The sequence below is a fragment of the Patagioenas fasciata genome, chromosome 8 (genome assembly GCF_037038585.1).
Source record: "Patagioenas fasciata isolate bPatFas1 chromosome 8, bPatFas1.hap1, whole genome shotgun sequence".
NCBI lineage: Eukaryota > Metazoa > Chordata > Aves > Columbiformes > Columbidae > Patagioenas > Patagioenas fasciata.
The window spans coordinates 35,611,112-35,623,594 of record NC_092527.1 but is presented as its reverse complement, the minus strand read 5'-3'; the positions used below and the strand labels follow the sequence as shown (position 1 = coordinate 35,623,594).

The 12,483-nt window shown below is 40.3% G+C and overlaps 1 protein-coding gene across 2 annotated transcripts in view; it reads left to right on the top strand.

The window, feature by feature from the left end:
• HSPA12A (heat shock protein family A (Hsp70) member 12A) overlaps positions 1-12,483 on the top strand; it is a 78,861-nt gene that overhangs the window by 56,624 nt on the left and 9,754 nt on the right. For both annotated transcript variants that reach the window (XM_071812185.1, XM_065843484.2), the window contains exons 7-8: positions 9,470-9,641; positions 12,234-12,320. In XM_071812185.1, coding sequence (XP_071668286.1) covers positions 9,470-9,641; positions 12,234-12,320 — 259 coding nt within the window. The remainder of the gene's footprint in view (positions 1-9,469; positions 9,642-12,233; positions 12,321-12,483) is intronic.

Below are 12,483 nucleotides of genomic sequence, written 5' to 3'. Positions count from 1 at the left end.
TCTGCTATTTAATTCTCACGCTTTTAAGCAGAAAACTGGTTTTTCTCTATAACCAAATATAAGAAAATGAATTAAGACATTGGACTGAGGCAGATTTTTGTGGGTTTTTTGGTGCAGATTGTATTAAAGTAGTAAACTCAACTTATGCATCCTTGATGCATTGAACTAATTGCTTTCCATATATTGGACCACTTAGTAAAGTGAAGGATGGGCTGGTGTTTAAGGCTAAATGGCTGCTTAGGACTGTCATTCTCTTTATATTTTCAGATTTTAGAAGTGTAGTTTTCAGATTAAAAAAGAAAAGGTTACAGTGACAAATGTTTCCTTTTGATCTCAAGACACTTAAATAAATGTTCTAATTGCAAAGATGGCTGAACTCCATAGGGAAACCTGTGAGGCGCTGACTAGCTGCAGGCTTGTTATGATGAGTCTGGTACTGCTGTCAAACTGTCAGACACAGTGGGCTTCCTCTCGCTCATACAGGCAAGAATTTGACATGGCATTCACAAAGACAAGGAATGAGAAAGTGTGTAAGTCTTTGGTGTTTGGGAAAGATTCCTACCAGCAGTTCTGGTCTTTTGTAGTGTATAATATCTGCACCATTTTAGAATCATGGAAGTATTCACTGGAAGTGTTTGGAGATCGTCTACTCTGACCTTCCACTCAAAGCAGGGTTATTGCCAACACCAGGTCAGCAGTAGCTTTGTTCAGCCAAGTTTTAAAAATCTCCAAGGACAGAGATGCCTCTTCTGAGCAGCTGTTCCAGTGCTGCATCACCTTCCTAGTAAAAAGACGTTTTTGTAATACCCAACTGGAACTTTACAAGCTGCAATATGTGGCTGTTGCCCCTTGTTGTATCTCCTGGAAAGACTGAGAACAGTTGTACTCTGCTATCTTTGTAACTGCCCTTCAGGTGCCCTTCAGGCACCTATTACATTGCTCTTTGACCGCTTCTTTACCAGACTAAACAAACCCAGCTCCCTCAGGCTCTCCTTACCAAATGTCTTCTCTGGTAGCCCTGCTTGAACCCTCTCCACTTTCTTCATGTCCCTTTTGAACTAAGGAGTGCAAGTCTTCATTTTAGAACTTTTATAGAGCTCATTCTGTAGCCATTACTCATGGAATTTAGCAGTCATGAGTACTCACGTCTTTGTTATTTCTCAGTGTAAGTGCTGTAGTAGAGGACTGTGATTCTAGTGGTTTCTTTGGAATTTGTAATAATAATTGTTTACACAGTGATTACGTATTTTCATCCCAGCTTTTTGAAGTTGCTATCCAAGAGTTTTTTCCACCGTAAAACTAAGTCTAATTATAAATAAAATGCTAATGTAAATCTCTTGCCCCTTCAACACAGATGTTCATGTGCAAACTCTTAAATGGGAAGTAGCATCATTACTACCTGGAATTGATTTATATCTTGTCTGGTGAAATTAACCAAACCAGCTATATAGATGCAAGTATGAAGTACCTGATTCTTGTCATCTATCATTTCACTTACAAACTCTCTTTACAGGAGTTCATAGCTTGTGAGTTCTGCCTTTGAAGTGTGAACAGCACTAAGTGCAGCCTACGGGAAGCCTGTGGGAAGACTGTTTATTATATGTGGATTAGTTACTTTGTATGAGCTGCTGGTATAGGTGAGCCTGGAAATTCAAAAAGCGCTGCAAAGCCTACACTCTGGTATTTTAAAAGCAAGGAAAATTATGTAAAATATATAGTAACAGTATCTACTTCATCATGGCAGAGGGAAAGATATCTGGGGGTCTCAGAGACATGTCTTGGGATAATCTCCAAATCCTAAGGACAATTTAAAGGCTCACTTTTACACTGGGGTTCATCCTGCTATGATTTTCCTGTTACTTAATCACTTACGCTAGTGCAAAGTGAATAAATGAATGTTGTTACAGGGGTCTCTTAACTTCCAGTTTTGTGCCCCCTTGCCTTCCACTTGTCATCTTTCAAAATATGTATTTCCTTTGTCTACAAAACACAGTTACTAGTGTTTTGCTGTAACCTGAGATTTCATTTATGCTCTCTTAAGCAGTTTTCTTGCAGAAAGATAGGTGTCTTTGTCCTGTCATTTAACTGTACAGATGGGGAAGCTGACACTGAAGGAATTCTGCAGCTGTGATAACTATCCACTATGTTCTCACTTGTGAAATGCAAAATATCATCAGTGGCACCTGATCAGAACAAGATAAAGGACAGCCTATGCCACAATCCTGATTTTATCTCAACAGGCCACAACAGTATGAGAATTTATGTATTTATGTATATGTGTTATATATATGCATATATGTATAGCAAATGTTGTTTAAAAGAAAGCAAAAAACTCTTGGTTCTGTAAAGCAGAAAGTGCTTCTGTGACACTGTAGATGTCAAGTCTTGGCAGGATCAGCCACCACTCAAGCATTGTCTTGACTAGATTTAAAAAAAAAAAAGAAAATTCTTGGTTTTTGTCTAGGCTCTTAAATCTGAGCATGAATATTCCAAAGGAGGGGAGCACCCACCAGCTCTTCCTCCTGCCTTTGGCAAACCTAGCCTCTTCATGTGGTCTCTAAGAGGAACCTGTGTGCCTTTGAAAATCCTGTTTGTTTTGTGGCTGTTGAGCAGTTTTAAGAACCTGTCTTTGAACTGATAAGTGGACTGAGCTAAATGGGCTGTCTGACCTCACTCTGTTCTGTTTATTCACTGTGCTTATTGTGCTATGGTATTCTTCATCACTCTGAAGACTAACAGCAAAGCACGAAAGTACATGATGGCATAGTGACTTTCAAACTCTTTTGTGAAGGCTTCTGAAGTCTCAAGACTTAAGATGTAGCAAAACTGCATGTGCTGTGCTTTTCATGCAGTGTTGTGATATCCACTAGTCCCACCCCCTGCCAACCCAGTTCCCCCTTACGTGCATCTTTGTGATAATGCTGAGAGTCCTTTCCCATATTGCCCATCTTCTTTCCTGGCATGCTCTGCCTCTGTAATTAGATGTCAGTTGTTTATTTGTGAGATCCCAGTTTGATGCCATAGAACTGGAGAAAGTGCTAGCTAGTCAAAAAAGGAGAGGATTAGAGAAGAGCTCACTTACCAAGGCACTAACTGATGGTGTTATCATGAATCCCTTAACACAATGAACTGATTAGTTTAAACAGTGTAAATTCCACAAGGCACTTAATTTCCAACTGCTGTTTTGTGTTGCCTTGATTCAGTCACACAATACTTTCTTCATGGAGACTGCGCGGTACTTGCAATCATGGCTTTCCTATTGTTACTAAATGTAATAAATATATTGGAAAATAGAAAAATGTTAATGTTAATTCACAGCTTCTGTTTTCTTGGATGAATGATGTTGTCCTGCAGGGCTTCGTTTCCTAATGAACTACATTATCTTTACAGAGCTATTTAATGGAATCCAACTTTTAAAATTTATCGCTGGTGCCTACAAAGGTGGTTTTAGTGGTAGAACATGTTTAAAAGGTTCTTCCTGCCACTCAGAAGAATGGATCATTCCACTCATCTGATCTGCAGTGTTGCTTCAGAGGTGATTAAAGTAATGTAGTTGGTGGAGGTGGCAAACTGCAAAGCAGAATGGGGCCCCAAGGCTGAGATGGAGCTGGGCTGTAGCTGGTGCTGAAGCTTTTTGCACATGCTGGGTGTCCCATGCAGAAGTTGGAGCTTGCTGTTTGGTGAAGAGGAACGTTTGAGTGGGACACTGAACTGGAGTTCTGGGGTTGTGGAATTCCTGCCTTATTGTGGGTTCCTGCGCAGCATTAGCCAAGGCTTTTAGTCTCTATGCCTTGTTTTGTCAACTGTCTAATGAAGGTGGTTCTTCTCTTGCACGTTTATTTGTGTAGTCTATTTATGCTACATAAATGGAAATGTCTTATTAATTCTGAATGCAGTGCCTATGGCACTGAGGCAGTACTGAATTGGGTCTTATTTGCCTACAGAGTTTATCAAAGCAGCAAACTAGAATTCATCCAATCAGACCTCATTCTTGGTTTGTTTTTCTTTCTGAAAGATCAAATTTAACTACCATGAAAGTAATATACTATGTTACTCTATATTTAGTTTACAAAATGTTTTCCTTTGGTGGCTTTCAGTGTATAAAAGACAAAGGCACTAGTATACGTATTTTACAGATTGGTAATCTGAGCTAGTAAGGAATACAGAATCTGCCAGGATCATCTCACTGGTTAATAGTGCAACAGAAAGTAAAATTCACTTCTGAGTGTAAGCACAGCTCTGAACCACAGAAAATGCACTATTTAAAATTTGTGAATATACATTGAAATAACTTACTTGTTACATTTGACCCTGAATGTAATGTATCAAATGTTACTAAATGCGTAAAAAGTGTGTCCCTGGACCAAAGGGCAATTGAGGTGTCAGAGTGGCCTCTCTGCTCCTCTTGTGGCGGAACGGCAAGTTAACATGAGCGTTAGAACTGAAGTAGAACCAGCAGCAGTTTGCTCTGGCCCTGACTGGAGACTCCAGTGAAACAGAGGTCAAGACCAAACTGCCAGCACAGATCTGATTAACCCTAAATCTGTGCAGTGCTCCTTTGCACCTCCATTATTTCCAGTATGTACTGACTTTTAGCCATTTCTCTTACTTTTTGGATCTTTTTCAGAGGCTGTGTTAAGATGTATTTTCACTGGTTTTTTACCGTAAGGAAGATTCTGAGTTTATAATATTATGTAGTGTGGCATTAAATGGTGACGCTTCTAGATGCGGTGGCTTTCAGAGATAGGAGCTTGTCATCTAGGCCTACGTCGTGGATTTATTGCCTTTTAGAAAGGCTCAAACTGTGTGGAATATTGTACTATAGTGCTGTCTTTAAGGCCCTGTACATTATAATATTAAAAAAAAAAAAAGTGTGTTGCTTTTTTCATTGTGCATCATAGCATGTGAGGCTGGGTTTTAAAAGTAGCATCTTTTAATCTGTAGTAATGATGATTCTGCATGTGGTGAGGATCATTTAGTTCTCTGGAAATGCTCAGACTGCTTTACTGAGCCACAGTCCAGACCTCAATATTTGCTAATGATGAATTAGTCTAACACTTGCCATAGGATGCTATTCAGGGAATCAAGAATGCATTTGTGGTCAACTGTGGCTCTTGTCTGGTGACACAACTCTGACTGTAAAGCAGAGCTAGTGCGCCAGGTTGAGAATTCACCTGCATCTGGATGATAAAGTTATTTGTGCTCCAGTACATGAGGCTTTGACGCACTTTGAGGTTTGCTGTCAGTGATGCACCTTGGCGAATGAGCAGCAATGCATTGGCACCAGCTCACAGACCTGTTTTACTGGGGTGAGTGAAAATCTGAGAGTTCTTTTGTCAAAGCATTAAATCCTAGTCCTCGGGCATACGAGCAAAGGGAGTTTGGGGCAATCTTTTAGCGTAGTTCTTTTCATGGTGTTCTTTGCTTCTGCCAGGTAGATAAGTGCAGCAATATCCTGCAAATAAACTCATTTTTTAAGAACTTTCTGATACTCAAAGGATTTTTGTAATTCCATGACGGATTTTCATAATTTGCGTTTTTGGGAAAGCTGCTGTGTGCTTCCTTCCTGTTTCATAAGTGATGACTGGCTTTATGCTGCTAGGGAGTAAATGGCAAAAAATCTCCTTACCAGACTCGAGTCAAGACATGGCTCTGTTATGAAATCAGCTATAACTCCCCTAGGCAAAAGCAACGTGATGCATCTGTCCCACTGCCAGAATGATCTATATGACATGGTGTTGAATACAGAGACATTGTTTAGATCTGTCCTGTGAACTTGTGATTCTCTGGTCTTAGTTACAGCAGTACTTGGGCAGCAGTGGGTGAGGACATGGAGTGAGGCAGATAGAAAGGAACAAATGTAAAATATAGAATATTCCCAAACTTATACAGTTAATGTTTTTAGTAAATACATCGCTTTTTTGTGTTGACCTCCTGCTGTTTTCGCTGTTCTTTCTCTGCACGCTTGATATTTTTCTCCCATCTGTCCCCTTCTCCTTGGCTATAGTGATGCGACAGAGGTACTGACTCCCAAGTCTTCCTCTTCTGAGAGCTTGTATTAAAGCAGCCTCATTGCTCCATTCCTCCTTAGCAGTATGTGTGTTCATGTTTCTTTCTCATCTCCCCATTCTCTCTGTGCTATATGTAGATATATATATTTGTACAGTAATGTGCTACCTGTGATCTGAGTATAAATACTGCATACACAAAGTATGAAATAGAGTCAGTAGTGATCTATACACATGTGTGTAAGTATAAAAATAATATATGTATGTTGGATATATATGTAGGATGTCTGCTACCACTCACTGTACAAGATTCTTAGTATGTTGTTTTTATGATGTGAAATAACACATTCTTCATTGCACCTGGCCCTTCAAACTCTGTAAGAAAACCTTCTTAACAAAAAAATACCAATGTTTTCTTCATGAAATTCTGTTAGGATCAGCTGTGCTTTGAACTGTTAAAAACTGTCATTTCTTTCAAATGTTTTCCTCAGGAGATATTTTGAGTATGTTAAAATAATATCTAGACAGAAAAAGTAGCAAGAATAGCATCTGCTATACTTGGAGTGTCTGAGAACATGGGTCTGAGTCCATCCACTGCAGGTCACTGCCTTTCTCCCCTGACATGCAGGCTGCAATGTGAAAAGTTCATGGCACAGACTACTGCTGGAGGAGGGGAGGAAGCAAATGTTGTTGCTAATGGTTTACTGTTTTCTTTTTAGCTGAACCCTTGGAAATTTCTACCAAAATAGCCCCCAAACCAGATGACTTTGCAATTAATACAGTCTTTTTGCCCCTCAGTGCATTCTCTGTGTGTTCAACTCAATTCTCATCACCTCTGCAAATACCTTATGATGTAGCCTTTGGATTTTAATATCCTTAGCAACAAACTATATTTTTTTCCCTAAAATATAATTTTCTCTCTTAGTGCATAGGTTAGACTCAAGAGTAGGAATTGCTTTGTCTGTGCTACTAACATATGCCCAGTACATGGAGCAGATTGAGCATCCACATCACTGGATATAAAAAAAACCCCACATTTGCTGCTCAGATTCAGAGCTCTCACAGCACATGCTAATGGTTTTAATGTATGTGAAAGCTGCAGCAGGGTAGTAGGGAGCTATTTGTTCTGTTTGTTCTCTGTGCTCTTGCTGGATAGGGCAAGAGGTGCTGGCCTTAAAATTGCAGCAAGAAAGATTCAGATTAGGCTTTTAGGAAGAACTTTCCAAAGGCAAAAACAGTAAAGGGCTGAGATAGTTCATGTGCAGAGACCATAAATTTTTTGAATTCTTTAGCAGATTAGATAAATATCTGTCAGGGATCAAGTATTGATTCGTATCTTGAATGTTTCCCTTTCAAAAGCAACAAATTATAGCTTTGTGTGCAGAAGAGCTCAGCTGGCAGTAAGTGATGTTTAAGTAAGCTGGCAGGAAACCAGCCCCGATTGTGCCTAGTACGTTGAGAGAGTCGGGGTTGTTCAGCCTGGAGAAGGCTCCAGGGAGACTTTTTTGCCACTTTTCAGTACTTAAAAGGGGCCTATAAGAAAGATGGGGACAGACGTTTTAGCAGGCCCTGTTGTGACAGGACAAGGGGTGATAGTTTCAAACTAAAAGAGGAGAGAGTGAGGCTAGACATGCAGAAGAAATTTTTTACGCTGAGGGTGGTGAGAGCCTGGCCCAGGTTGCCCAGAGAGGTGGTAGATGCCCCATCCCTGGCGGCATCCCAGGGCAGGCTGGACGGGGCTCTGAGCAACCTGATCTGGGTAAAGATGTCCCTGCTCATGGCAGGGGTTGGACTTGATGAACTTTGAAGATCCTTTCCAACCCAAACTGTTGTGTGATCTGGAGCAGCTGAAGGAAAGATTGGGTTTGTACTATGGCACAATGCAAGAACTTGATCCCCAGCCTGTACCTGCCAACATGGTTGCATGCAAGTGGTGTGATGGCAGGAGAGTCTGCCTTGGACCTGTGCTGAAGCACAAGGTTTTGCCCAGCAGCAATAAGGGATGTAAAGTGACCGTAATTCCAGTCTTGAGGTATACTTTTAAAATAATGAGCAACCATGTTTAGTTTAACTCTTACTTTCTTATTTTGGAATTTATTTGTTGTTGGTTTTCCTTTTTCATTATCAAAGGAAGATGCTTTGTATGAAAGATGGTTTTTGTTATTTATTGAATGGAGAGGGTAAAAGGAGTCAGTAAATGTGAAGGACAATTTTATTTCTCCAAGTTTTACCCCAGTATTGCTTTTTCAACAACCCTTACTTTTTGTATCTAGCTGCAGGTGTAAACTAGCCAGCAATTCCCACAGTGTGGCTGTGTAAAGGAAGCCAAATTCCAGTCCTGGTCCACAGTCTTTCCATGCAAGTCTGCCTTCTTTTGGGGACGTGTTGGAGCCACCACAGTGTCCGTGTATAAGCTGAAGTGAGGGTTTGCTGGAATACTGATCACAGAATCAGAAAAATGTTCATTTATCTGTTTGCTAGCATGATTTAGTGCTCAGGCACTTAACTGAAAAACAACAGCAGGTAAACCAAAAGCTCACCAGAAAGAGTTGAAGGATATTTCTATCTGTTTTAACAGGAAGTCGTACAGTAGGGAGAAGTACAGGACAAAAGGAATGAAAACACAGTTTTAGCAACTGCTCTTTGATATTTTTTCTCTAAACCCAGCTCTAAGAGTGATGCGGTTACATGAGAACTTGTGGCTTCTTGAAAATCTGTGTGTCTGGAGGCTGAAAATCCATAAAGAAAATAGAAAGAATGGCAAATGTTTCTTTTATAATGTGAGATTATTTTTAAGCTTGTTCTCATTACATTTTAGGGAACCTACGCCTTTGTATTTTGAGTCCTTGAATATGCTGAGCATTTTGAAGATTGTTATAAAAGTGAATGTGCTTAAAAGCAATGGATTTTGAAATAGCAAATGTTGGTTTTGAGTCAGAAGATGCATTACTGGCAAAGTGAATCGTATATTTCTACTAAGCTACACAGTGTGGGGAGTCTCGTTTCAGCAAGGACTGTGTATATCTGGCATATAAAGAAAGGCACACTTAAAATAGCTTAGTGGGGAGAGGAGGCCAAAGGTATTCCTTCATTTCTTAAAGGAGACTACAGCCCCTCTGAGCAGGTAGATTCACGGGTTAATCAGGAATTCAGAGTTTAGGCCATTCATTACAGGTTTAAAACCAACTTTCTTCCTTTCTCCACTTGTCATGCACACAGCTGCTCAGTTAGACATTGGCATGGTAAGTGCATGCGTACTTCCCTCTTACAGCCTGTGAAGTTGTGCTGTACGTTGTGGCAGGACGATTCCCAGATCAAGACCTTTAGGAAATAGTGTTGAACTCAGAGGGCTGACCTAAAATGAAACCGCGAGCTGTGGAAAAGCTTGTTCACTTGCTTAAAAGGGTCTGATAGGCTGCAATATTTCCCACCCCACTTCTCTGATTGATTCTCTCTCGCAGGCAGGAATGGCATCTCCTGAAAATCCCGAGCAGTTGATCATTGCCCTGGAGCCTGAGGCTGCCTCCATCTACTGCCGAAAGCTCCGCCTGCACCAGATGATCGACCTGAGCAGTAGGGCACCTGTCAATGGTTACAGCCCAAGTGACACCATTGGAACTGGATTTACACAGGGTACTTCTATTGACTCACTTTTTTAGATTCTTGTGCCTAGGTTTGCTTTGTCCATGAGGGCTGTTTTCTTACCATTTCTTGTTGTCTTTGCTCTCTTGAAATGTTTCAGGCCAGCATCAGTTTGCTTTTATAAACTGTTTTGCTGGTGACTGTAATTAGACTAATTTAGGCATTGATCCAGCAGACATGTTTGCACACACTTGAATTTTAGCACACAGGTAGCTCTGTTGCCTTGCCTTGTTGTTGAGAGTGTTTTAGGAGAGGTGTAGTATTTTCACAGCAGTGTTTCTCTGGCTTAATTAAAATCAATGCTTCATGTTGGATCATTTTTTAAATTTAATTTGTTGGAAACAATTATGTGTTTAATTGGCTACATAATTGAAGCAATGTTAAATAACTGGATCTGCAATGAGACTTTAGTCTGAGGCATTCCAGAGTTTTGGCAAATGCTTTTTTGATGCCATCTCTATGAAATATAACCAATTATTTTCAGTACTCAAGGGAATACAAAGTACTGAAATACAGCAATGAATTTACTTATAGAAAAGCAACTAGATACAGCACTTCTGATTTTTTGACCTGGAATCTGTTGCTAGTATCAGTGTTTGAAGACTGACTTACAATAAGGGACAGAGATTGGACCACAGTGTAAGTCACTTGCCAAAAGATTCTTCATTACCGAAGATTTTTGAGCTTGGTATGCTGCCTGAGAATAGAGGAAGATAGGAAAAAAAATAGGAAAACAAAGGAGTAAGGTGTGATTGCTACATGATGGATCAGATTTCCAGCCTGTGTGAATTGTAGCAGTTGCACTGATATTGGTGGTAGTGTGTCAGTCTCTCCCAGAAGGAATTTTTCAGAAGAATTTGTATTTTATCACATTTACTAGGTCAAAACAGTACAGGCAAATGGGAGATTAAGCTAGTAAAGCTATTCCTGTACTTACCAGAGGGTATTTTTTTTAGTTAGGCAGAGTCACTACATCATTCTCTCAAATCCATGCCTCTCCTAGCCAGCACTTGTCAGATGTGTTCAGTGTTATGGAGGCCCATGCAGAGCACAGGACACAATCCCTTTACAGAACACAGTCCCCTCAGGGCCCTGTTGCCGTCTGTCCCCCTTGTTCATGTCCTGAACCCATTCCAGTTCTATGCGATTTTATATGAACTTGCTTTCAGGCTACACGGGGATTTGCTGCTGGGAAAATAATCAAAGAAAAGAGTTTCTCTGTTCAGTTAAGGTTTTGAAACTGGGAAGAACTGGCAGATCATGGATTTCTGCTGACAGGCTTATACTTTGACGAGGGGGTACCGTTCTCCTTCTTGTCTTTGTATAATAAAAGCTATAGGGGATGAGAAAGGTTTCATGTCAAAATTAATGAAAACAAAGTTTGGAGTGAATTAATTTGGGCTTCAAATTAAAATTTCATAAAGGCATGGCAGGCACCCAAGACAAGCTGAGAACAGATTAAGGAGAAAAACCCTTTAAATATAAACAGAGAGAAGTGCTCCAAGGACCGTGTTGCTGTGAAGTCAAACCAAAAATGTTACTGTTCATAGCAGCCAGGATAACATTACTTCAGTCGTAGTTAAAGGCAGGGTCTTGTGTTCACTTCTGGCCCACAGGAGTGAATGACAGGGCTCCCATTGACTTCTATGGGCTCTGTGTCAGGCCCTTGCTTAGACCTAGTGCTTTTTCTACCCTTGAATGCTTCATCGATTAAGCTCTTGCTGTGTTCTGCTAAGTCAGCACAGCAAGGCTGACACAGCTTGGCTGCATCATGGGGTCTTCATGGGGAGGATATGGGTGCCAGGGGATGCTGGTCTTTTTCCAGTGATGGGCACCGTAGAAACAAGAAGGAAAAGGCATTCAGTGATTTGCGTGCTGGTGTTTTCAGGAGGAAAAATATTTTAATGCAGGATGCCTCTCTTACTCTGTAGTGTTTTACAGAAGTGCCTTTGAAGGTGAGTGAAGGTTACAAAGGGAATGTAGGGGTTGATTAAGAAGCTTAAAGGCTCTCACTACTCTGCTTTATTTTCATGGACAGTTCTGCATCTTTTAAATGTGCAAGTAACAATTAAGTCTTATGATAACAATTAGTTAACTTATATTATAGCTAGGTTATGCTTAATGTTTTGTTGGTGTATATTTGAAATATTATGTGCACCTGCCTTGGTGATCACTGTGACCTTAAGAATTTGTAAATCTGTGAAGCAGATATTTTGGCTGCTTGTTTTGAGACAGACTGATGTCCTGAAAGGCTTGAGAGATGTCTTGACCTGAGCACCCAAAATCAGTAGGGGCTTTTGGAGATGTGGGGTTTTGTCTCCCTGGCCCTGGGGCTGCTGCCTGGTTTTTACTGAAGTGCAGGTTGATTCCAGGTGGTGCTTTAAAAAACAGAAAGTATAAAAAGAAAGGAATAAGACCTGTTTGTAGCTTTCATGTTAGGTTATTGGTTTTAATCCAGTTAGTATCAAGGAAGATTAATGTGGCTGAAAAACATATCAGTCTACTTGCTCTTGTTTTGTGCAGCTGATGGTACCACCTTCATGCTTTCTTAAACTCTGTCATTTTTTCTCTTTCAATGACTAGCTAAGGAACTCGTCCGTCGTAATCGACAGAGTCGTACCTTCTTGGTGGAAAACGTCATAGGAGAGATCTGGTCCGAACTGGAGGAAGGTAGCATCCTTTCTTGAGTAAACTTTGCTCTCGCTGGTTTTTTATTGTAGACAAGCATTGTTTTTCCTACAAATATACTGTGCACTGTGTTGTTCTCAGAGTGATTATAAATAGGAAAAGAAAAAAATACAAATTGATATGCTGCTCTTAGTTACTGCAATTC